Source organism: Pogoniulus pusillus, chromosome 16, assembly GCF_015220805.1.
Source record: "Pogoniulus pusillus isolate bPogPus1 chromosome 16, bPogPus1.pri, whole genome shotgun sequence".
Classification (NCBI taxonomy): domain Eukaryota; kingdom Metazoa; phylum Chordata; class Aves; order Piciformes; family Lybiidae; genus Pogoniulus; species Pogoniulus pusillus.
In genome coordinates, this window is record NC_087279.1 from 12,832,423 (window position 1) to 12,858,594 (window position 26,172).

A 26,172-nucleotide genomic window follows, 5' to 3' on the forward strand; every position below is an offset into this window, starting at 1 on the left:
CCTTCAGAGATGGTGATTCCACCATCTCCCTGGGCAACAACCTCTTCCAATGCCTGACTCTTTCAATAAAGACATTTTTCCTTGTATCCAACCTAAACCTCCCCTGGCACAATTTCAGACCATTACCTCTCATTCTATCACCTGATACAAGGGGGAAGAGACCAAACCCACACCTCACTCCCACCTCCTTTCAGGGAGTTGTAGAGAGCAATGAGGTCTCTCTTCAGTCTCCTCTTCTCCAGACTAAACAATTCCAGTTCCCTCAGCTGCTCTTCACCAGACCTGGTCTTCAGACCCCTCACAGGCTTTGCTGTTCTACTCTAGATGTGCTCCAGCACCTCAATGTCCCTTTTGTAGTGAGAAGCCCAAAACTGAACCCAGTATTCAAGGCATGGCTTCACCAGTGCCCAGTACAGGAGCACAATCACCTGCCTATTCCTGATGCAGGCCAGGCTGCTGGTGGCATTCTTGGCCACCTGGGCACATGCTGGCTCATGTTCAGCTGGCTGTCATCCAGCACTTCCAGGTCCTTATCGTGAGAAATCTTCCTTTTTCCTCTATTTTTTTTCTGCCCATACAAGCATGAGAGTGACTGCAGCAGACAGGTCATCTTCCACTGCAGCAACATGCCAATGATACAGAGGTATGCATATACATCTGAGATATGGCTGCTCAGAAGAGCTTTGCTAGAGGATCCCTTATGAATGGTAGGAAACAGGTAGTGTCCCTTTACTCAGGGAGTCCAAAATTTTCTCACCAGTCAGCCCAAATTTTGGTCCACTCCTACAGGGTAGGATGTGCATTTGCTCTAAAGGCAGTTCTGACAACCAGCACAGTGTTCACCTCAGTAGCTTACCTGGAGCAGTTGCTTGAATGTGCTGAATGAGGCAACTGTCTCAAGCTGTTTCTGCAGACCTGGAGGACTTGGTGGGATATCTCCTGAAGCTGGCAACAAGACCTGTGGGAAAAGTGAGTTTATAAGAAAGGTTAGCCAGGGGGCTCTGGGGAAAATCACAGTAGACTCCTGTCCTGCTTGCAAGTTCTGCAATACTCTTAACTCTTCTTGTCAGCCAACAGTAGAGGAACTCCCCTACTGCTTGTCCTGGAGTCAAATATTTTAAACAGCGAACACTGCAGCACTGGAAACAAGACCTTGTGATAACCAGATATATTCTTGCCATGATATCCCCACCTAGCTGGCCAGATCTGTATTCCTCCTTGGCCCCATCACAGCTGCTGCAACACAAATGTGATGCTACAAGCAGCATTTCACAGCGTCAGAGGAACCAACATACCTTACTGAGGACATGAATAATGCCATTGCTCGCAGGGATGTCACTGACCACTATCCCTGCCTTCTGGATGGTTAATGCCTGCAAAAGGACCAGAGGGAAAAACAAAAGGATTAGAAACTGCCAAGCAAGTTCAAAACAAATATATTGTTCATTCAAGGTTGCACCTGATTGATCTGGCTACAGGTTATGAAAGGTGCCTGAGTCTGAAGGCACTGGTGTCCCACCCAGGCTGCCTGCTCCGTACAGCAGCCCCTGAGCAGCTCATTTCGATACTGGTGCATGTGAGTTATGTAAGAAGCCCTTACACCGCTGCTGGTGTTCAGCTGCCAGCTGGTCTGTGGGTTGAGAGTGGCTAGTTCTGTCCTGTTGTACTTTTTAAGCTTTTCACCCGTGAAGACACCTTCAAGAAAGTGGGCCCTGGAGGGAACACAGGCAAGCAAAGGAAAGATTACAGCACTGTTTGCAGTAACACGGAGGTAAGAGCCTGCTGACTCTCACCCCTCTCACATGAAGTAGTTAAGCAGATGGAGAGAATGATGAGAGGAATGACTTCTCCTGATGCCATCTGTGTCTACATGGCAGAGAAAATGTCTCTCTGCAGATATGTGACAAACAACCCACTTCCCAGTGCCTGTGCTCCCTTAGGTTTTAAACACCTACTCAGTGCTTTGCTAGATATTTAATCTTGCTTCTATATTTATCTCAGGATAGATCATTGTCTTCTACAAGCAGAAATCCAGCTCATGGCTTTGTTACTGTTGCTTGGGATAGCAAAGCAAAAGCAGGAGACTTCTTGTACCTTACTAAAAATGGCAGCATGTCACGAGTCAGCCAGAAATCTTTCTCACTCTTGCTCAGGTTTTTGATAGCTGCCTCTGATGGCACCAGGACAGTGACATTGGTTCCTGCTGGGATGCTGAACAGAGATTTCTGTTGTCCAAAGCACAAAAATGAACAAATAAGACATGCCACTGCCACATCTATACCACAAAATACACCCCACAGCCATTCCACTCTTGCAGTTGTGTGAAAGGGACATGTAGAAAGCTCAGCAGCACTGCAAGCTCTACTTCCTGGCGTGGCAGTTAAGTGCTGCTGACCATCAATGAATGCCACAGCTCTTTTGTCCAAAACAGCTGACACCTGCTTGCTAAGGGAAAAATCTGCTGCTTTAAGCCCTACTTTAGTACTTTCATTAATCTTCAAACCCATTCAGTCATAACCATAAATCCTTTCTGGACCCTCAGCATCAGTTTTGGTGGACAAACTAAGATTTCTTTCCTGGCAAAAGGAATGCATGCAGCAGGACAGGCAAGCTAAAGCTCAGTTAGCTGCCATCCACCACAGCATGCTTTCACACACCTGCTGCAGGCTGTGGAGTGTTTCAAACTGCCACGGCAGAGGCAAGGAAGCAGTAGGAATGGAAGGAACAAACACACAGTCTAACTCATCAAACCAAGCTCTTCTGAAAAACGGCTGTTGCTGTGCTGTGTTATACTACTTTCTCTTTCCCTTCTGTGCTGTTATGGTGGCCTGGAGTTACAGATAACACACCTACAAAAATGAAATGTAGCAGAGCCCCAGCTTCCTCCTGTGCTAGAAACAAGGCACCCAAAACACACTCGTGACTCTCTCTTTATGATGAGCTCCAGAGCCTTTCTACATGCCTGCTCTGTAACATTTCTTCCTTTGTTGTTGTTTTGTTCTTCTCCAATGAAAAGGATAAATGGAGTTGCTTTTCATCTAACAGCAGTCTTCAAAGAGACTTCTACAGAACTTACCTGTGTAGACATCCCATGGCTGTTCTTACCTTAACCCAGTCGTAGAAGCCTGAGAAGTGGGAATTCCTGGCCAGCTCCTTCCAAATACAAACAACAGGAGGGTTACCCCTGCTGAGCAGGTTCTGAGGCTGCAGGGCTGGGAGACCCAGGAGAGGGGAAAGGAGCTCTTTGCAATATTGAATCTGACAATAAGGACTTAGACATTTCTCTCATCTCACAACCATTATAGGCACCACGTACCATGGTGAGAGATGGGCACTCCCAAACACAAAATTCAGCCATTAACAAAATGTATGACCAAATAAAGAAAATCTTTCCAACTCAGCTGCAATTGCTCATGTTTGCCAAGGGCAGAGACTGAATCTGCAGTGGCCTTCAATATTTCTAAAGACAGAGAACAGGCCTAGCAGCTCTGACTTCTGAACAACTAAAAAAAGATGACTTATTGTACAGGACAATTGGGGCTGAAGAAAACTCAGAAATTACTGCCAATGATTCCATTGGCAAGAATTTGCCTTGGCATCATATCTGTTCTTGTGACCTTGGAACACACTTGTGCTGTTAGGCTGGTGCTGTCAGGAGGAGTCAGTTCAGGTAACAGAGAAAAGGCAAGTGCAAGTGGAACCATTTACCTCCAGCCTCAATAAAACCTCAGACATTTGATTTTTACTCACTTTCAGAATGTCCCCATAACATATCATGCCATCCCCAGCGTAGCCTTCAGGGCAAGTGCAGGATCTGTCTCCTCCACCAAGGGGTACACATGTAGCCTGCAAATACAAAAAAAGGAGAAATTAGAGACATAACACAGTTTATGTGGTGCTACACCTATCTGAACTGGATTCTGGCCTTCCAAGGCCTGGGATAGAGTACCACACACAAGCATCTTCCTGTTGCCTTTAAGGTGGCACTGAATTTATACCTCATGCAGCTAAGCCTAGATGATAGGTTAGGTTGTGTGAACTCACAAAATCAGAGGATCCACCTTTATAAAGGCCAGTAAGATGACATAACATAAAATCTTGCAATTATCAAAGCCATGGCTGAAAAACCTCTGACAGTGAGTAGAGGAACCTCTACAGCCTTGGAACAGCTCTTTAGCTACTCACCAAGTCATGGCAGCCACCATTGTCCATGAGGCACGGGTTGATTGCATCACAGTTGTGGCCATCGCCAGCATAACCTCTCTTACAGACACAGTTGCTCTGCAAAAAAGAGACATTTCAGTTTTCTAGACCTATCAAAACATCCTCATTTGATACTCAAAAAAAGGCCTAAGGTAGCAAAACCTTTCCCCAAGATTTCTTCCTGGCCCCTCCAGACTTGGAAATATGGAGATATTTCCCTAGAGGAGCATCATCCTCTATCACAGCACACATGCTGCCTGGTTACTCAAACACATGAATCCCTTGCACTGTTTGGCCATGGGGGTGTCACTTGAAATTGATAGTTTTTGTCTTTACTTCCAGCTTTTCAGGGAATGGCACAGACTTTGGAAATGGTAGAAAGAGAAGAAGGGTTCATTGCAAAGTTTCCTGCTTTCAGGATAGCTGTGCACTTGCACATCTCACCTCATTAAAATATGCTAAAGGTCTGGCATCTTTTCTCAGCAGATTGCCCAATGCTTCCCTTGCTCAGTAGGAAAAAACACCTTAAGAAGCAACACTCTGAAAAGCTACCTCTCCTGTGTGCCTTCTTCCTGTTTCATGCCTGACTCCTGGCCCAGGTGCCTCCATGGACTGTCTAAATAGCTGCACAAACTTTTCTGTATACCTCAGCATCACTCAGAGTAATGCTGTAATCTGGGAACAAAGGGGACACAGCATCTGATGCCAAGTCATATTATGCAGCATGGTCTCCTCCCTTAGCTGTGCAGGAGTCTCAGAGCAGAGCAGTATTCTGATGCACAGCAGAGCATCTGCCCACACAGATGCAGGCTGCGTGGCTTTGGCTGCAGCTGGCACTGCTGGTGGCAGACAAGCAGCCTTTGCTGCTGACCAGCACAGAGGCTACCTCCAGCAATCCAAGACCATCTCAGAGCAGCTTCAGAAATGCTAAATCCATCTCCAGGCTGCTAAGCATTGCTCATACCTGGCCAGGGCCCACGTACACGCAGTCAGCGTTGATGTGGCAGTGCCCCCTGCTCTCCAGCACGCAGTTGTCTATGGCCACGCAGGCCTTCCCGTCCCCGGTCCAGCCAGGGCTGCACTGGCAGGTGGCAGTGCCGGGGCCCGTACTGGTGCACAGGGCCTAGAGGAGAAGGGAGAGAAAACAAATGACACTCATCAGAGGAAGGAGAGGGGTGCAAATACAGTGACACATCTCCTTCATTAGACCGAGGAGAATTTTTTCCACAAAAGTCAGAGACCTTCACAATAAAGTGATCCTGGAAGCATTCTGGGTTTTCAGAGAGGCAGACACTTGTGCCCAGGGTGGCTCAGAACTTTCAAGGCATTCCTTACTGTACTGTGAAGCTTTTCCATTAGAGAAGTGAGGAGCATAATCTTCTGCCCCGATGTGTGGGATGGAATCAATGGCAGAGAGCAGATCTCCCTCAGGAAAGACCTACTTTGAATTCAGTGCCATCCTATTTCCTTCTACATGGTCCAATGTGTTTCTCTCACTAAGCAGTCTAAGTGAGGATGAAGTCTGCCCATTTGGCAGTCATTGCTGTCATAAAACACTGTGGTTTTTTACCAGGGATGATAATGTGGTGTTGATGGTTACTAGAAATAAGAGTTGGAGCTTGCAGTTAAGCTACAGCCTGACCACAGCAAGAGAGAAGCCAGCACACGTTAGAAGAGCTGAGGGGAAGACTGGCACAACCCAAAAGTTATCAGTACAGCTAATCTCGGTAGCTGTCAAAATATCTGCTGCAAAGCAGACAAAGTCTCCTTGGGGTGCTGCATTTTGTCACCAACCCAAACAATTGACATCCTTATGAGGACAGAGTCAAGGTTTCTGTTACTCCACATCCCATCTTACAGGCAAGGAAAGTTAGCACACAAAATCTGTAGCAGTCCCAGGAGTCCTGGATCCCTACTCTGACTAATAGGGGCTGCTTCTCCACACTTCTCCCACTTACATTTTGTGAACAGCCTCCTCGTTCTGGCTGACTGCACAGGTCTATGGGCTGGCAGGAAAACCCATCACCTTCATATCCATCCATGCAGATGCACCTTAAAAGCATAAGCACAAAAGGGACACAGATAGAGCAGTCCCTTGTGAAAGCCAGCAGAGAGCAAAAAAGCAGTTTGAGGCTCTTGAAGCAGCAAGAACCTGACTGATATCTAGCAGGCTGCTCCTCAAACAATGCTGTGCAACGAGTCCACAGCTGCTGTGTGCCTGTACAGTAACGACGAGCCCAGCCGAGTGCATGCCAAAGAGACCAACCTTGCTGTGTCATTGAGGCTGCAGACAGCATTCTGGTGGCAGTACTGGGACATCCCGCTCGGACCACAGTTCCTGGATGTCTTGTCACAGAACTTCCCAGTGTAGCCTTCCTTGCAGGACCAGGACTGACACACACCGCCACTGCCAGGCCTGTTGTCGCAGACACCATGGACACAGCCGCAATCTGTCAAGAACATGAAGTAAAATCTGTAACCAGAAGTGCAGAACCCACCACAGTGATAGCATTTTGAAGATTCCCAATTTTGTTTCACAGCCTCTTGTGACACCAAATGATTGTCCCATTTGCTCCTGACAGAGGGATGTCTGCTGAGAGACATCTGTCATAACTCAAAACCTGGCCAGGGAACAGGTCCTGTGACCACCTGGGTCTGTGTCTTTACAGGCTTCTGTGGACAGGCTCAGATTTGGGCTACCAAGTTCAAAGGCCTTGTTAAGTGTCTTTTATTTCCTAGCAGGAGAGATCTAAATCAAAGGCTCACATGTCAGTTTGGCTGATATCTCCAAGACTCTCATCACCACTGTCATATCAGCCACGCTTTCTCCACTGCTGCTTGAAGGGACACCCATGATGACATTTCCCTTGCCTCCTTTGTCTTGCCAGAAGGGAATCTGGGATACAGGATCTATGTTCTTGCTTTCAATTTTCTTCTAGTCTCCCTGCTAGAATCACTAACCTTCATCACAGTTCTCGCCATGTTTGTTCGGGTTTGAGCAGATGTGGCAGGCTATTCCTTTGAAGCCTTCAAAGCACTGGCAGTTGCCATTCCCTTGTATGCCATCGCTGCACTGGAAGGGCAAGAAAAAGGAAACTCACAGTGACTGGAACTCAAGGAACCAATGCAATGCCAAGGTGTTGATATCTATCAAAAGCACTTTGATACTTGCAGGACAAAACAGGACTTTGCAGACCAGTGACAGTAATACAAAATCCCACATAGCCAGAGCTGTCCTCAGCAGCCATGACATGATGCACACCAGAGCTCCAGATAGAAACCCTACTGAGTCTGTTCTCCTGATTCTTCTGCTGCCACTGCTGCGGGCTTAGCCCTTGAGCAAAAGCTGAATTGTGCTTACCTACAGCTGCACCCTCTCACCACAGAGTCTCCACTGCTTGTGGCAACCCAACAGTAGCTTTCACACTTACATTTCCCCGGCCGTAGCATGGACTGGAAAATCCCCCTGGGCACGGCACGCAGTCTGGACCAAAGAATCCTTTGCAGCAGCCAGGTACCTGAAACAAAAGCAACATAGTAAGGTTATGATGTGACTTCACAAGGATTGCCTGGGGTCATCCTGCCCTCGTAATTTGGAAATCTTGGTCCTCCTCTCTGTCATAGACTGTCCTGCTGGGAATGGTAGGACTTTGAGTGCTGCACAGCTGCTTGATCTTGACACACTGGAACATAAGCCCTGGGTTCAGAACGTATAGAGGTGAAAAGTACTGAGTTAAATAAAACAGAGGGTCAAAATGACCTTAGAGAATGATTGCAGCAGACAAAACTATGTAAAGCATGAACCTGCAGGCTTGTTAATCCTTGCTTATCTAGTTGCTAATGTACGAGGTCTGTCTTGATGAGGCACGTACTGAGGTCTGTCTCCATGACCAATTAGGATTTGGCACGGTCTTTTAGCTGGTATGTTAAGGTGTATAACCAAGTGCTGAAAGTACAATAAACAGAACTTAGCTTGCATCAAGCTGCTCCCCGTCTCTCATCACAGCACTGTCCCATTTGGCATCTGTTTCTCTAGGACTGTGTTTCCTGCATGTAACATTTTTCAGTGATACCCTACTCACAGCCTGCCCTTCTCAGAGTAAATCACTACTTTCTGTTCTTTCTTTGACTTCAACAGATAGGGTCCATGATGCCATGAGCTTTTATCCCTTTAATAGGGCTGGCCCACTCACTCCTACTTTATCCTTGCTGAGGACTGTGCTCCTTTAGAGAGTTGTAGCAGTCCTGGATTGTCATGACTGAGAAGAGCAATCACAGGACAATCAGCAGCCTTTAATGAGACATCCACAAATCACTCCATGTAGTTGGCACTGTCAGAGCTCAGGAGCTGCAGATAAATGTGAGGTTCAGAAACTTGCTGAGAACAACTTTCCCAAACCTGACGACGTTTCATAAACAGGATGCAATCACTTCACAGCTTACAGCACTTTCTCTGTGCTCAGCTTCCCTTGGGAAGAATGATAAAACCAGGGCACTCTCAGAGAAAATGTGCCACAGCTAACACCCTGTCATTAATTTTCCTCCAGCTTGGTTGGTTGCAACTGGCCTGCTTAGTTTTATTAATTTCTTGCATTTCTGAGCTGCTTTCTAGCATTTGCAGCAGGTTGGCACCCTGTGTTCTCTCTGTTTGCCAAGGGAAATGCAGCCAGCTGCTTCATGTGATGGTCCTGGAGAGAGCCTGTCTGGTGGGAACCTTTTGCTCCCACCCATTCCTCTCTCAGCTCAAGGAGCCAGAGCTTTTCTTGATGAATAAACGCAAAGCTGAGCTCTTGTCAAAGGCAACGTGGTCTTCCACCACACTTACCAGGATGGTTTGATTGCAGTACCTGGCACATCCCTTCTTCAGGACATTCAGGCCTTGTGGATCATGGATGTAGACACATTCTTTTTGGAAGAACGTTAGATCCTGTACAAACAACACAAGTCACCAGCACTGCTCTTCCCCTCTGCTCTTTTTGTTGCAGAGAGCAATTATGCCTATCTCTGAGCTGAGGAAGTTCACAGAGAAGCCAATGTGAATAAGATACTACAGCACATAGCAGCTTCCTCCTGTTTCCATCAGTCTCCAACTCTGAGCCAAGGTGCTGTCCTTTTGTTCCAGTAATGGTGTCTGTGATAAGGGAGAGCATGAGAGTAGAGGGAAAAGGTAGGGAGAGATAGGGAAGGAGACGAGACAAGGGGAGAAATAGAGGGTAAGAAAGAGGGGAGAAAAGAAAAAGGAGAGCAGAGGAGAGAAAAGACAGGAGGGAGGGATAGTGGGTCAGAGGAGGAGTAAGAGTAAGAATGAGAAAGGGAGAGTGGAAGGAAGGGAGGAAAAAGCAAGAGAGAGATGAGATAGACAGGAAGATTGATGAGATGAAGAGAATAAGAGCAAGGAGAAAAGACTGCAGATAAGTTTGAAGCAAGACTCAGTGTCCTGCCATGGAGTTAAACAGGGGCAGAACTGGACTTCAGATGATTCTGGCTTCACCTGCTTCAATCAAAGGGGAAACTGAGCAGCTGGTGAATTTGCAGAGCTCTACTTCAGACATTCATCAGCAAGTTCACCTGAAAATTAGATCTCTCAGAAGACACCTAACAGTTAACAGTGCTGAACACCTCTCTCACAAATAACATCTTGACCCAGGCCCTCACATGGAGATTTCCTGGGACTTGCTGTTCTGCTAAACTCAGCATGGAGTAGCTCTAAGATCAGCACTCAGCCTCTTCATCCTCACTCCACCTTCAGCCAGTTCTGCTTATCTCTGCATCAACAGGGAGCACAAGCCAAGAACAAATTGTTTCTCATTCCCTGCAGCGCAGATGGCTTGTGATTCTTTGGCTGTGATAGGGGCAGTGGTAGCACTAGATGGTACTAGTGGGACCAGCCTAGGTTCTAGCAGTCTGGAGGAGCTGGCAGACTTGGCATGTAAGCAAGATAAGCTATGCCTGAGGCAGAGTAGAAGCGCTAGAAGTTGCAAGTCTACAATTTCATTTAGCTCAGACTGTCTCACAGCTCTCTCCATTGATTCAGACTTCAGAATAAGGAAAAGCACGGAGCAGTTAGTGGGTGACAGTCTGAGAGCACAGAGCAAGGGTCTGTGGGGAGCACATATTCTCTGATGAGGCTCTCTTCTGCTTGCTTTCCTGATGTTTATCTGCAAGTGGCTTGGGTTAGAAACTGCCTAGCAGTGTGCCTGTATGTCATCATGCAGAGTAGAAAGTACCAAAATGAACCACAAATATTTACCATTTCTCTGCTGTCAGGGGGGCAAATGCTGCTGTTGAGGGACTTACAATCCACACACGAGCCCTGTTAAGGAGAGGGGAAAACTTACTATTCTCAAAGGAACCCATTCCCCATGCCCAGAATGCTACAGACCTACTGTTCCTGGCACACACCCAGAACACCCACAACATGTGTTAGAAACATCTTAGGAGGGAGTTTCCACTCTCTGAAATGGGGCAAGTTTATCATTTAAGTAAAATTACTCATTTATCTTGAGGAGATGTTTGCACCTGACTGCAAGGTTGGTCTGTCTCCAGTCCATCTATCAGCCACTAGACATGCAGCTATGATGGAAAATGCTTTGGGCATCCACGCAGCAAAGCATTACTGGATCAGTAAGTTACATGGACCCTCTGGCCACTTGAGATTAACTGTGCCTCTCCACATCAGACACCTTTCACCTCTGGCCATTTGAGATTAACTGTGCCTCTCCAAATCAGATCCCTCTCACCTATTCTGTGCCTCATCTTCTTCCTTCAGGGGAGATGATAATGTAAAATCTTATGAAAAGGTCCACGTGATGCTAAGGGGTTGGTTTAGCAGGAGGACTTTGTGATCTCAAAGGTCTTTTCCAACCCAAACAATTGCATGATTCTGTGAAAAGGCAAATCTACTTCTGATTCAAAGGTGGGATGAGGACAAGGAAAGAACAGCCTATGAGGAACATTAGTGGATTGCCAGGAAAGTAGAGGCAACTGCCAGCAGAGGAAACACCGATGGTGCTGATTCTGAATGAGTTTACATCAGAGGAGCTCTCGGAGAAAGTACATTTCCCAAATGCAATTTGAACACTCAGCCTGCTTTTGTCCCTCCAGGCAAGTGCAGGGTCTACAGCAAGCACTAGGGTGAGACTGGGAGAAGCTGACTTACCAGTACAATTTTATGTTGTTTCTCATTGCATCTGTGAGGTAAAATGGGGATTATTGATGGAGGGATGAAGATGCCATCCAAGGTGTGAATTATACCATTCGATGCCACAATGTCTCTCATGTTCAAAGGGATCCCTGATTCACCCATCAGAATTCTTCCCTGATGCAGAAACATGAATAATTAGATGTGGTTTTTAGGCTATTAGGCTCTACCAACCACATAAAGCTACATGGTACACAACATCAAGTGCAGCCACACAAGGCATCAGGCCTCTTAGTGAAGTCACAGGGTGGATAAGAAGCAAACTAATTCAGTGACCTCATTTAAGTCTATTTTTTTTAATCAGAAGAGCAAACAGAGGTAGGAGGATATTAAGAACAAGAGGCAGTGTCCAAAAGGGTTCTGATTCATACTTACATCCTCACTGATGTTAACAGTAAGTATCTGGTTAGCCATAGTAACAATGTGTGGCATCATTATCAGTCTGTCTACAGTCACCTGAAATAAAAACACAAGGGGACAGTACCATGAAAAAGCAGGGCCACTTCAGTAGAACTGACAGAATCTTTCCATGTTCCCACCACTTAAAGACCCTCTAAAGGGGATTTTAATATTTACATTGTATGAAGTACCTTAAATACAAGCAAAGGGTCAGAGGGAAATCCAGGACTTTGTGTGATTTTTTGCAACAGCTCAGACAGAGTGGTGTTGGTGGCAGCAGCCTTGGTAACAATCCAGCACCATAGCAGCTAGGTCTCACTAATAGTGTCTCTTACTAACACAGATGCAAATAGGGTCAGACCAATAGGAGGACATTTATGATGGAGGAGCACAAGCAGTCATTTTTGACAACTACTTTCATGGTAAACATTTTGTCTCAATCAGATCCTGAATCCCATCTCTGCTTCTGCAGGGAAAGTAGCAGAAGCAGCAGCTAAAGTTTTCCACACTCCAGCCTCCATGGCAAACAACACAACTGCTAACACACTGGCCCAAAGGACCTGAAGAGTCTGTAACTGAATCTGCTTGCCTTACCGCTGCTGAAGTGTAGATATGGTGTTTCACGAGTTCTTGAAGCTTATTTATGCCCTAAGGAAAGAAGAGAACATAAGAATTAGATATCTTTGCAATGCTCCCAAGTAAAAGGAGGCAACTGTTCTGTCTTGTAAGCAATGACTGACAATCCCAGTGCACTAGAGTAGTGAATTCACTTGGTGAGTTCCTTCATTTTCTCCTACCGAAATCCAAGGCGAGGAAAGAAAGACAAACATCAGAATTAGGCAATCTGGCCACCCATATTTCTCATTGCAGGTTCCAACAGCATTCTTTTTCTCTCCCCAAACCTTTCAGAAACAGAGACATGGTTTATCCACCCCCACAAAAAGCAACTTTCAGCAGTGACCAGACACACACAATGTGTGACATTGCACAAGTCTTTCCAGCACATTCTAACACAACATGGTTGGCTCAGGATGTCTTAGAAGTACAATGAGTTCTCACCTCTGTGAAAAGATAAATGAGCCTTCCATCTCTCAGCTTATCCACACCATCATTGCTGGGAACAAATACAGTAAAGGGGCCTGGTCCATCCAGTATTGCAGGCAGGCCACAGTTCTGACAAAACAATAAAAGGTTTCTTTGTGGATGTAGCTTGAGTCAGTGAGGGGGTGTCAGGAAGGGAGAGGGAACTCTATAAGCAACTCTCTAGAGGCAGAGCTACAGAATAGCAAATGTATGCACAGCATAAAGGACAACTGTGTAATATAACAGAGGCATGAATGCTACAGAACCATAGCTTGGACAATGAAGCCACAGGTGTGAATGCAGGTAATGTGAGCAAGGAAGTGCTGGGATCATGCTCCCTGTGTGATTCAGAGACACAAGGACTTATACAGAGATTAAAAGTGTTTCTTTTTTTTACCTAAAGAGAATAAGAAAATCGAGTCTACAATCACAGCTGCAGCTAGTGAATTTTGTATGAACAACTAGCAGCCACAGAGCTGAAAACAGGCAGGGCAAGACTGTTGTGAGCAATGCAAGGGCAGATCCACATGCCACTGCCAGAGGTACAAGGGGGACCAGCCTGGGCAGCAGCCTCTAAGGTTATGAGCACTGCTTTTTTTTCAGAGATCTACACTCCAAACCCAGATAGCTACATCTAGCTTGGCATGGGCAGTCATGAAACCTTTATTCTTTGTCCTGACAGTGATCAGGAACAAAACATGCTTTGATGAACAGACCCTCCAGGAGAGAGGGGAAAGGGAGGTTGGGAAGCAGGTAGGAAAGAGGCAAGTATGTCTGCTGCTTGTGCCAGCTCTCAGAAAAAAAAGCAACAATAAAGAAAGCCAAATAACCAAGATGTATTTAAATAATTCAGAATGCCCACAAAACCCAGCAGCAGACACTGCAACAGCCTTGCTGAGGCAGGCAGCACCATGCTTACCTCCAGGATAGTTTCAAATCTACTGAAGATCTCCATTGAAGCAAGGATCTCACCAATGGTTTTCTGCAAGAAGATATAGAGTTAAAAAATGGTTGTGGTTGAAGCGAGGTCTGAGCACATATTTGAAAGCCTTTGGTCAGCTCATGTTTGTGGCTTGTATGGGAAGACCTGCAGGAGCCTATTGTTTTCAGTCTTCAAACCCTCTGAAGTGACCAGCTGACCTAGCAAGGACTGAGTTTGTAGACTTAGGCACCAGCTCCTTCCCATACACAACAAAACAACTTCCCAAGGAACCATGCACTTGAGCACTCTTCTGTTTTCCTACTCCCACCTGCAGGTTACATTAAATGAAGAGGCAACTGCTCACTCTCATTAGAACTAGAGGCATACTACTTCCAGCTATACCCAAATCAGTTCTGGGCTGGCAGTGTTGCTGCTCTGTCATTTCAAGTCTCCCTGCGCTTAAAGGATAAAAGTTCACTCTGCCACTGGCAAATGATCCCTAATGCTGAGAAAATACAATACATATGCATATTCCCAAAACCACAGAGGAAATAGATGCCTTCCTTTTTGCCACACTGCCCATGAAGGCAAAGGTAACAGGAGGAATGGCCCTTCAAGTACCAAAACGTATAAAGGGTTTTGTCTGACCTTTATGTGCAGGAATCTGCATGGGTTTTTTGGCAGAAAGTGCTTCCCACAGAACATTTATCCAAGGGAAACTGGAACAAAGGGTTTTAATACCAGAAAATGCCTGATGTGATCACTAGCCTTCCTTGTGAAGCCAACATCACAAGGGAAGGAGGTGCCTGAAGGACCAGAGAAAGGCAAGCTCTGCATCAAGCACTCTTATTGCTCTGCCATCCCAGAGTAGCTGCAACCCTCCCCGACAGGTACTTGAGCATATAGAGGTCCAGCCTCCCCTCTAGAGCCCAGGCACTGACACTCCTTGGAAAACATCCTGTAGCTCCTAAGACTGAGAGCACCTTCAGCGCCAGCAGACTTGGGGCCAGAAGTTGTACAATTGCTCCAACATCCTTAGGGCCTTTCAGCTGAAGAGCTACTAACTCTCAACATGACACTGAGCACAAAATACAACCAAGGTACTACACAGTCTTGCTGCTTTTATAGATTAATTACAATGGTACAAACTACTATTAATTACAATGAACAAACTACTACCAAAAATCCTACCAAATCAAAGAATCATAGAATGTGAGGGGCTGGAAGGGACCTCGAAAGATCATCTGGTCCAGCACCCCTGCCAGAGCAGGATCACCTAGAGCAGATCACACTGGAACACATCCAAACAGTTCTTGAATATCTCCAGAGAGGGAGACTCCACAGCCTCCCTGGGCAGCCTGCTCCAGTGCTCTGTCACCTTCACAGTAAAAAATACCTCCTCAGGTTCACATGGAACCTCTTCTGCCTCAACTTCCACCCACTGCCCCTTGTCCTGTCACTGGCCATCACCAAGAAGAGGCTGGCTGCTTTGAGAGTCCTGTTTTTTTGCAAGGAAGTAGGAGGCAAGAGAGACTGCTCTCTGTATACAGAAACAGTATAAAACACTCAGGCTGGGCAATGTAGTAGCTATAGCAAAAACTTCTCCTAATTAATAGGCAGAAGTGCTTAGCTTAACCTGAAACATCTGCCCAGCATCTTAAAGTCAAGACATAGCTTCAAAAAGTCTAATAATCATTTGTTCTTCTTTTAAACATGTTTAATGCAAAGACAGATTGATTAATTAGAATTTCAAACTGTAGTAGCAATCAACTAAGGAAATATTAATTAGATTTTTATGTGAAAAATGCTTTTTCAATCTTTGTCCTGTAAGATTCAAATTCTCTAACACATAACCAAAAAAGAGCTCATTTGCTGTGATGGTTTGGGTGGTACCCACCCCCCCACACACTTCGGGAATCACCCAGACTAGACTCAGCAGCTCTGGAAATTGAATGAAGCTTTGTATTTACAGCTTAGCACAATGTTCAAGCAGATATTTACAATAGATATACAGTTATATACAAGTTAAAAGGTAGCACAGAAACACAACAGCCCTCCCAGAAACCTGAGTCCCCAGGAGGGGCTCTCAACCACCCTTCCACGTTCCTCCCACTCCTCTACCTTACCCCAGATCTTGCCTTAAGTTTAAGGTAGTTTTGAGGGTCGGTCAGGAGGGTTAGAAAGCAGTCACACAGACAGCAGGTTAGGTTAGAGAGAGAAGTTCAGCCCAAAAGCCCAGACAGCCACTGTGTTATCTATGTTTGTGTTCTTGTTCTTATACATCTCAGCAAGCCTATGAGTGAAGTAGACATCATCACTGTTTCCTTTTCACAGCCTGTAATCTAATTCTTCCCATTCTAGCTAGCTTCAAACTAGCACATTTGCTGTAAAGAGAGTGAAAGCAAAACTCCTTGCTCATCCAAGCACTGTCAAAGCATCATTGTGAGGTCTCTCTGCAAGTGATATTAGCTGTATTTAACATTGTGTTGATAAAACAGTGCCTAACAGACCTTGTTAGGAGCTGAAAACAAAACAAGCAGCCCTTTCCCTTTGTACAAAGTCTCTCTGATTTGCAAGTTAAATGATGAAAACAGATTTCATTTTAATTCTTTTTCTGAAGTGTGTATTCTGCTGTGCAGAAGGAACAGAAATGTCTTTGTACCTGTGGGTTTCCGAGGTTGCCAGTGCTGGTGCTCCTCCTTAGGGTGTTAATGACATGAATGATGCCATTGGCTGCAGGGAGATTTGATTGCAGCACGTTGTACAGTTCCCCTGGCAGGTCTTGGTATCGAAATGATTTGATGTATGCCTGGATAATAACAAAGGGTTACTGTCTTGTGGTATACATTATCATGAGAAACCTATAAATCATTGCTCCCTTCAGTGCTCTCTGCCTGTGGGTCTGCAAGGTGAAGGTGCAACCAGAATTACTCTGGAAAAAAGCAAATTTAAGGGGCAGCCTGGGTGCAAAACAAACATCCCACCTTTACTTCAGTTTGGTAATAGTTTGATCTTTTACTACTTACAGAAAGAAGACCTAATCTGGAACAATCTACTCTAGAATTAAGTTTGTCTGAGTGCAAACAATGCTTGATCCCAGCTCTGGATCCCAGCAGGGTGCACTGACCATCATGCAGCTGTTGCATGAGTCTGCCAAGCACAAGGGGAGAGGCATGGTGCCTCCTACATACCAGCATGCAGAATTTGGAGGCAATCCTGGAACTACAGCTTTGATTCTAAGTTTTATTGGCTTTTAAAGCCAGCAAGGAGCCTTCAAAACAAAGCTAAACCGGTCAGGCTCACTGAGTTATAAGGCATGTATACTAGCTATACATGACCTTTTCCTACAACCATACACTGAAGCTGAACATACAAAGGTGTTCCAGGGCTAACCGCTATAAACTAAGCGCCAAGGTATTGGTGCTGCAGTCATAATCTAAGTTCAGCCAAGCACAATTTCCCTATGCTTTTCATTTCACCATGTGTATTTAGTGAACCGCTTCTCCCTCCTCTGAACCTCGCCTGACATCCCTGAGCATTCTGGCTGAAACAAAGGAAGGGGGAGGGGGTGCAGACTTCCCAGATCAAAAGACTCCAGAGTAAACAAACAGGAAAGAAATTTAAAAGAAACAGGGACAAGCTCAGTTCAGGTTCCCCAACTCCAAATAGTGCTTTGTCCTTTTGATGCATGTAGGGGTGCATGTATTATGACCTAGACCTCAAGGCCAAGGCTGGATCCTCAGAGAGGAAACACACAACCCTCCTTTGGCCATCTGTGAGCATGCACGCAGGAAAAGTGCAGAATGGAAAGAGAATAGTGGATGCTGGAAACCATGAGTCAACTGAAGAAGGGGAAGAGGGAAAAAAGCCTTCCATATCAAAACATAACGATGAAAACTCTTTGCTAGGACAAGTAAGAAAAGTAAAGTAGAAAGAGGGAAAAAGGAAAAGTAGAAGACAACATATTCAGCATGTGGCTATGTCTGAGCACACAATCTCCAGAGAGAAGGATTTGGTCTGAAGAGATTTTGCTGCCTCCTCTATGTAAGCCACTACAGCTGCTAACATGTAGGAAAGAGCACACATACAAATGAGGAAAGATCATTCCCAAGTCAGATTCTGGTTGTCTGTAAGACATAAAAAGCGATTGCTTGGGATATCTGATCTTAATCACCTTGCTTTGGACTCCACAAAGGAGCTTGTTGTTGTGATGGCAGGCAGGCTGATTAGAGAAAAAAGTTTTTCTGATTAGGAAAGTGCACCAAGAAAGCTATGCTCAGGATGCAATCTTCCCTACATGAAGGCAGCAGTCCAGAACTTCAGTTCAGGAGATCCTTTACCTGCCTAGTGAATGTTAGCTGATGTCCTGACAAGGTCCATATAGTCTTGGATTTTACAGTGTCTTCTATCATATGCAGCCCAGGAACAATGTGCATTCTGCACAACTGCTCAGCAACGCTGTCCTTTGGGGAACAAAGACCACATCCAGAAGGTCAACAACACATTCTCTCAAAAATCTCATTGACTACAAGAGCCATAACATCACTTTCCCTCCAGCTAACACACAAATAAACCCTTGGCGTAAAAGATTGAGCTTCCCTCTTCATCTTGCCCTCAAGCAATGAAAAGCCACATAAACCTTAAGAAGAGTCACACACAGGAGTTTCAAACTTTAAATGAAGAATGGCCAGAAGAACTTCAGCTTCCTGGCATTAAAAACAAACAAACTCTGTCAATGTTGGAGAGAGAGACAGAGGCTTTAAAAATAATGTGAGGGATGTAACATCCTCTATCAGATGGCAGCTTAACCAGACAATGAATTCTTCCCCAGAGATTTCTTCTATAAATACTGCCATCCAAAGTTCCTCTCTCAGGGGTATAGCATTTTTTTAAAACAGGCTGCAGAACTCAGGCAGGAAAGAATCTTAAGATAGCAAAAATCTGCTAAAGCCAAAAAAACTTACGTTAAATTCCATTTTGTCATGAATGGGAAGAAGAGATGGGACAAAGACTGTGAAAGGCCCATGTTTTGTCAGCAGCATTGAGCAACCAGCAACTGCAAAGAGATTGTCAATGTGAAGTGGTTACTTGACATATGGTGTAACTCCAGCAACAGTTATTCCTACTGTGACCAGCCCACTTCAATCTACCCATTTTTAGCCTGGTGTCTCTTCTCCCAGGCAACCAGCAACATAACAAGGGGACACAGCCTCAAGTTGTGCCAGGGGAGGTATAGGCTGGTTGTTAGGAGGAAGTTCTCCACAGAGAGAGTGATTGGCATTGGAATGGGCTGCCCAGGGAGGTGGTGAGGTCACCATCCCTGGAGGTGTTCAAGAAAAGACTGAATGAGGCACTTAGTGTCATGGTGTAGTGACTGGACAGGGCTGAGTGACAGGTTGGACTGGATGAGCTCAGAGGTCTCTTCCAGCCTGGCTGACTCTATGATTCTGTGATAACTTGTGCTCATGTACAAGGAATCAGAGGGCATTTGCTATTGCTATCCAAGCATAGGGAGTTTGCTGTTCGTTTTAAGCACGTGGCCACAAGATTTATGGAGGATTGCTGGTGATTCTGGTCCACTTCAAGTCACTTTTGACATCTGCTGAATACTGGTAATAATTTTGTTCCCATGTGCTTACTACCTTATTTTCTGTCTTCCCCTTGAAACAACTAATTTTCAGGTGGCACCAGGATTTACTGAGATGAAACATTTCTTAAGAAGCTGCTATGAAGCCCAGTTGATAGTCTTCACTCCATAGTCAGTGGCCCACCAGCAAAGTCTACTTTGACCAAGGTCATTAGGTATTAAGTCTCACTGCGCAGGAGTTAAGAACCCAAAGATCTTCTTGCATTACCCATAGCACAAATCATTATGGAAAACATGAGTGTTGGCAATACTGATGTGTAGCAGGGATAAGTACTCACAAATGCCAAGCTGAGCTTAGCCTTGTCTCTATCATCCTGTCAAGTTAGTGGAGCAAGAGAAAACTGTGGAGAGGATGAGCTGGAGAAGGTATTTGACATAAATATGCTTTGACATGAGCTAAAGGATCTCATTCTTTCCTTAGATTATGGTGAGGCAAAAATTAACCTTTGTGGCTATCAGTCCCAACATATGCAGTACATAGGTTCTAAAACAGTCTTCTATGCTTTGCAAAGCAATTCCTCGCTCAGAAACTACCATGGTATATAAGACAAAGCCATTTCATCTCTGTAACAGCCCCTTACATGTGCCTGCTGGCAAGGAGGCTGCTTAAGAGCTTAGTAGAGCTTCTACTAAGTAGAGGGCCCATGGCACATCACAGAATCAACTAGGTTGGAAAAGACCTTCAAGATCATCAAGTCCAGCCTATCACCCAACATATCCAGTCAGCTAAACCATGGCACCAAGTGCCACATCCAGACTCTTTTTAAACACCTCCAGGGATGGTGACCCCACCACCTCTCCGGGCAGCCCATTCCAGTCGGCAATTACTCTTTCTGTAAAGAACTTCTCCCTAATGTCCAGCCTAAACCTCCCCTGGCACAGTTTGAGACTGTCCTCTTGTTCTGAAGCCTCAAGAACCACTACATCTCTGCAGCAGCTGAGAGGCTGCTGTGCCTTCGACACAGATACTGCGAGCGGTGGCTGGTACGAACAGTGTGAGCCGCACCTTGAAGGCACGTTTTCCTTCTGCAGATATGGCACCTCCTTCACCGGGACTGACTGGCAAATAGCCCATACTCATCCACAGTGCTCTCTGCAACAACCACCTCGATTCACAATCCAGAAATAATAACAAGTTTGGCAATGTGGTGTGTTTAATCTTGCAGCCCGTGGTCACACACTGAAATAGATCCACTGTGTTGAAAAGCTTTAGTCTTCCTGGAACACTCTTGTCCCCACACAGGCTCCATCCCCCAGACAAATTTGAAAGACACTTACCAAACATTTTCCTTGCGATGCTTAACTTCCTAGTGAACCTTCCTCGGGAATTAAGCTGATTTATCTCCCCCAAGAGATCTTTATAGCAGCTTCTCCCATCTCCGATTTCCCCTTCTCTACACACACAGCTAAGAGATGAGAATGAAACAAAACAAATCGTTATCAACCATCTGGCAACACACAGGTGAGTACAACAACGTGTCAGTAACTACACTTGAAAGATGAATCCCAGCTTTAAGGTGTAGGTAAGTGCTTAGTAACTTCTGCCTAAGCTAAGTGACAGGACAAAAGAGATGCACACTTCTGGAGCACAAGCAAATTTGAACCTATCCAAAGAGAAACTGGAGACGCTTGCTCAGATACAGCCACCATGAGGATTCTCTGCTTTAGACATCAGGGTGCAGATAGCCACAGTGTATCTATCAATACCTAACTAGACATTCGATCAGCACCAGACATTATGGCACCTGAAAATTTGAGCTAAGTGAAAATCTAGCAAGCAGCCCTTGTGTGACCTCTCAGCTTCGGTGAGGAGTGCTAGCTCAAGGACATCAGTTAGTTAGCTATGGTTTGTCTTGGACTTAATGAGGGCCTGAAAGAGGCTAATGACTTCTCCAGAAAAGCTTATCTGCATGTGAAAATCTCTGTCCTGATTCACACGGATCTACAGCCCTTACTCACAACGTACTGTGCAGCGCTGCCCTGCAACCATCTGTTTTCTCCGTTTGGGTTTTGTCCAGGTGTTGGCTTTGCTCTTTCTGCTTCAGGAATCCAAAGACACGCAGCACGGGGGGAAGGGGAAATATGACATTCCTCCAGCCTCAGAGGGCTGAGTGCCAGCTGCTAGGGAACAGATACACTAAGCCAGGGACTGTGCTGAACTCTCTGTCCTGCACTTTGCTGCCGTATCTCCAGGGAAGGAAGCCGTTGCTTCAGTTCTGGCCTGCAGCACACAAAGCACAGGTGTGTGCAAAGAGTTTCAGCAGCACTTGAGAAGGGTCAGAGATGGGACTGCTCTTTCCCTCTGCAGTACTCAGAGGAGATCCTTTTCCTGGTAATGCACAAAATCCTCATTGAAGCTTTCTTTGGTGTTTGGGAGTCCAGTATGAAAAAGTGACCCTAGATCTGGCAGTATTTCTTATCTAAGGAGATAAGAAATCTGGAGTATTTATCAACTCCTAGGTGCTTTGCTCCAGAAGGCTGAATGTGCTCTGTTTCTTCCCTCAACCTTCCTGTTTCCCATCAGTTTGCAACTCTAATTAATCTATTGCTTACAAGCCTGAGTGGAAGGACAGTCAAAGGCTTAGCCCATAGAATCATGTGTGAGCAAATGAAAGGCAATAATCAATCACTAAAAGGGAGATGTATAAGTGGTAATACCCTACTAATACCACCAACCTGGGAACCCATGCCTCCAGTTCACATCACAGCAGGCTATGCTGCCTCAGATTGAAAGCTTCTTGTGACCCACGTGCCAAAATGTACAATGGCTGCTGCAAAACCCTTCACTTTTAATGGGCCTGCTACAAAGAGACTCTTCTCAGAAAGTGACTCTATCCCATTCTCCTTGGTAGCTTTCAGTTTCTTCAAAGTTCAGCTCATCCCAACTCAGCTGCCACTCTAGCTGCAGAATGATCTGCTGTCGTGGCGATCTCTACACTGGCTTACCTAGGATGCCCCTGGGCATTAATTTCACACGTGGCAGTTACATCACAGAAGTGCTGCCGGCAGTCGCTGGCAATCACGGAGCACTCGGATGAAGGCGTCCTCCTGATCATCCCTGGCTTGCAAATACAAGATGCCTAAGGGAAGGCAACATAATGGTTACACAGCTGCATTCATAGAATCATAGAATGCTTTAGGTTGGAAGGGACCTCAAAGCTCATCCAGTTTCAACCCCCTGCCATAGGCAGGGACACCTCCCACTAGAATAGGTCACTCAAGGCCTCATCCAACCTAGCCTTCAACACCTCCAAGGAGGGGAGCATGCACAACTTCCCTGGGCAACCCGTGCCAGTGTCACCACCCTCACTTTAAAGAGCTTCTTTCTAACATTTAGTTTAAATGTCCCCTCTTCCAGTTTAAACCTATTATTCCTCGTCCTGTCATTACAAGACCTTGTCAATAGTCCCTCCCCAGCCTTCAGAGCCCCAGCTCTTGTAGCCTGTCCTCACAGGAGAGGTGCTCCAGCCCTCTGACCATCTTTGTGACCCTCCTCTGGACTCGCTCCAACATTCATCCTAGTTTACCCAAGAAGTAACCCTACAAAAGAGCTGCCTCATTTCTCTTTGCAAGATTCAAGGTGAGGAGAGCAGATCTGACCAACACAGTGCTGAGCTCACCGGAAGCACTTCTCACCTGGCCACCTTTCAGAGCCTCTTGGCTTGCTGATGTGCTGTTATTACCCTTACCTCTCCCGGGCGTCTGTAGATACAAATGGTGGAGTTTTCTGGACAGTCTCCATTGTTGTCAACACAGGGATTTATGGGCTGGCAAATACTCCCATCTCCTTGAAATCCTTCTTTGCAGGTGCACTGATACTTTAGTGGTTCAAGAGCCTTACATTCAGCAAAGGGGGAGCATGGAGAAGAAGCACAAGGATCCTGAGCTGCAGTGAAAGAGATGAGAGGTGAGATTAACTGAACTTCTGGTTTTAGAACAGCATTGACTGCAACAAGCCTGGAAGGTGTCGAGTACAAGTAATTTATTCTGTTAAACTTCCAACATTTCCTATGAAAATAAAATCATTTCAGACAGCAGATGTTTGGAGTTGTTTGGTCTGAGGAATTAGGATGACACATTTCATAGAATCACAGAATGGTCTGGGTTGGAAGTGACCTCCAAAGGTCATCTAGTCCAACCTCTCTGCAGGAAGCAGCAGAGGCATCGTCAGCTAGATCAGGTTGCCCAGAGCCTTGTTGAGCCTCACCTAAAATATCTCCAGGAATGGGGTCCCAACCACCTCCCTGGGCAGCCTGTTGCAGTGTTTCACTACCCTCATGGTAAAGAACTTGTTCCTAACTTCCAATCTAAATCTACTCTTCTCTAGTTTGAAGCTACTGCCCCTTGTGTTTTCTGTTACTTCAGTAACAGAAGTATGAGTGAGAGAGAATGCTTGGATTTACTTCTGGATTTCCACCAAACCCAAGGGTATATGAGACTGCAGTTTGGTCAGCAAAAACTACAAAGAACCAGCAAAAGCAGAGCTATCCACAGCTCGCTAATCACACACATCAGACTGTCTTTCTCTTAGCAGATCAAATCCACAAGCCTGAGTTGGAGGTCAGAGAAAAAATTCTTCTTTTACACACCTTGTGATTTCAACTGGGATGGACTCACCAATATCCTCTTGTTGCAGCTATTCAGTGCATACTTCTAAGCAAGTGCTGGATGAAACCTGCAGCTCTAATTAATGTCTTGCTTTCAGGACTAGAGTGAGAAGAGAGCCAAAAACTTAGCCCTTGGTCTTAAAAGGGATTCCTGAAAACCAGGTTCTCAAGCCTCTGCAGTGAGGTAAGTGTTGCATTCACAGTGGTCAAACTCAGCTGAAGATGCCTGTGCAGTAAGTTTTTTTCCCAACAGGAGATCATTTAGGGTCCCAGATAAGTTTCCCACCTTGGCAAGTGCTCCCACTCTTTGTGTAGCCCAGCTTGCAGTCACACGTGGCTATGCCATCCCGTACCACACACTGGCTGTTGGCCTCACATACCACATCTCTGCAGAGAAGCAGCTCTGGAACCACAAAGCAAAGAGAGCTTCTTTTTCAGCATGCAGAGCACTGCTGGGAGGTAAAACTTACTTTACAAAATATTTGGAAATTAAGGCAAACAAGGTTTCCAGGGGCCCCCAAGCTGGCACAAAAGCCAGAGGATAAAGTCTAGGTAGTAAGGTCCCACAAGGCTTAGAGAGATGAAAGGATCTATCTTCTTTCCATAGATGGGATGACTTGGCTACTCTCACAGAATGAGAGGCATATTCCAGCTTTTCCCACTGTCTAGATCTCCAGAGCTCAGATGATCTTCCCTCTACATTCCCAAACCCTTCCTTGCCCCCCAGCTCCTTTTGGGACACACGTATCCAAGCCCATAGCTCTGTCATCACAGCCCCCCTGCAGCTACCAGTGTGTTTACCTTGGTCACACCTGGGGCCGGTGTAGCCTCCATAGCAGGTACAGCTTCCGTTCCCAGTCACGCCACTGCTGCATTCTCCGTGCACACAGTCACACACTGCAAGGGAAGTCCAGACAAACCTGACCTTCAGCTGCAAGGCAGCACACAGGGCTCCAGTGCACTGAACAGATGCCTGGGACTTGGCACGTTGATTTCCCACCAATAATCCACAGCAAACACAGCTCCTTTGAAAACCAGGCCCTGCCAGAAGCTTGCAGAGGGCAAACTGCATGTCCTGAGCTCAAGCAGACAATGTACCACCCTGTAAGAGCAGCCTGGAATGCAACATCTAGACCAGCTTTTCAGACGTGTGTTTTAACTTCCCAGTCCTCTAAAGCTCCTGCAGCCAGTGTGGAAGGAGTGTTATGAGGATCTATCACATCTCTGATCCTAGCATTGGTGGTTGTGTGTGAGCACAGCCACCAAGATCACACCTACGTCACCTGGGTGGATAACAAAGAACCAGGAGCTGGACAAAAGGACTCCTTTAACAGCCAGGCAGCGCTAGTCATAAATTGCTTCCAAAAACAGTCTATGTGAGAAAGCAGCACTGAGCCTACTGATTTTGTAGGAAGGGCAGCAAGGAAGAAACTGAGAGACAAGTGGAGTGATTATAGGAGTCTGGAAAACACCTGGGGAAGTGAGTATGGATTGCTCCAGGGATGTAGCTGACAGCCTGGGTAAAAACAGAGAAGCTGGGATGGTCCTGGTAAAGGGAAGGAGACATTTAGAATAGGAACAATGGACTGATTTGAGTGAAAGACTGAGAAGCATGTGTCTACTGGGACAGTGGAGAAAGGCACAGAGACAAATGCCAGGACACCTGCTACTGAACACTGCCAGCTGGCATCCTCTCTCCAGCACTCTTCCTCACTCACCCTCCTCTTTCCTTGTTAGGTATTCTGTGGAGGTTTCACCTGAACTACTCATCCTTACCTGACTGACAGTCTGGGCCAAAATGATTTTCATCTCGACAATTCTGGCAGGCAAAACCGCTGTACTGCTCCTGGAAGCACAGAATTACAGGAGTTGGAAAGGACCTCTGGAGACCATCTAATCCGTCCCCCCGCCAGAGCAGGTTCACCCAGAGCAGGTTGCAAAGGGCACCAAAATGCCTCAATTACTTTGTTGCATTGTTTCACACATCACCATGATTCAAAGTCTCCCCCCATTTTTTATTTGCTGTCGTGGCTGAAGAAACACACTGAAGAAAACTGATCTGTTCAAGGCTATGGTAGTATTAACCTGCCACAGGGCAAAGAAAATCAGA

General features: G+C 45.9%; 1 protein-coding gene across 4 annotated transcripts in view; it reads right to left on the minus strand.

Moving 5' to 3' along the window:
• The window catches only part of STAB1 (stabilin 1), a 62,111-nt gene that overhangs the window by 24,979 nt on the left and 10,960 nt on the right, over positions 1–26,172 (minus strand). For all 4 annotated transcript variants that reach the window (XM_064156539.1, XM_064156540.1, XM_064156541.1 and 1 more), the window contains exons 5-32: positions 25,839–25,908; positions 24,864–24,959; positions 24,349–24,465; positions 23,145–23,341; positions 22,402–22,535; positions 20,734–20,861; positions 18,773–18,864; positions 18,149–18,271; positions 16,471–16,617; positions 13,806–13,868; positions 12,863–12,976; positions 12,398–12,451; positions 11,780–11,860; positions 11,363–11,521; positions 10,454–10,516; positions 9,029–9,130; positions 7,635–7,721; positions 7,165–7,276; positions 6,470–6,653; positions 6,162–6,255; positions 5,168–5,326; positions 4,186–4,281; positions 3,751–3,846; positions 3,106–3,153; positions 2,095–2,225; positions 1,601–1,712; positions 1,296–1,373; positions 857–958 (exon numbers count right to left, since the gene is read on the minus strand). In XM_064156539.1, coding sequence (XP_064012609.1) covers positions 857–958; positions 1,296–1,373; positions 1,601–1,712; positions 2,095–2,225; positions 3,106–3,153; positions 3,751–3,846; positions 4,186–4,281; positions 5,168–5,326; positions 6,162–6,255; positions 6,470–6,653; positions 7,165–7,276; positions 7,635–7,721; positions 9,029–9,130; positions 10,454–10,516; positions 11,363–11,521; positions 11,780–11,860; positions 12,398–12,451; positions 12,863–12,976; positions 13,806–13,868; positions 16,471–16,617; positions 18,149–18,271; positions 18,773–18,864; positions 20,734–20,861; positions 22,402–22,535; positions 23,145–23,341; positions 24,349–24,465; positions 24,864–24,959; positions 25,839–25,908 — 3,039 coding nt within the window. The remainder of the gene's footprint in view (positions 1–856; positions 959–1,295; positions 1,374–1,600; positions 1,713–2,094; positions 2,226–3,105; positions 3,154–3,750; positions 3,847–4,185; positions 4,282–5,167; positions 5,327–6,161; positions 6,256–6,469; positions 6,654–7,164; positions 7,277–7,634; positions 7,722–9,028; positions 9,131–10,453; positions 10,517–11,362; positions 11,522–11,779; positions 11,861–12,397; positions 12,452–12,862; positions 12,977–13,805; positions 13,869–16,470; positions 16,618–18,148; positions 18,272–18,772; positions 18,865–20,733; positions 20,862–22,401; positions 22,536–23,144; positions 23,342–24,348; positions 24,466–24,863; positions 24,960–25,838; positions 25,909–26,172) is intronic.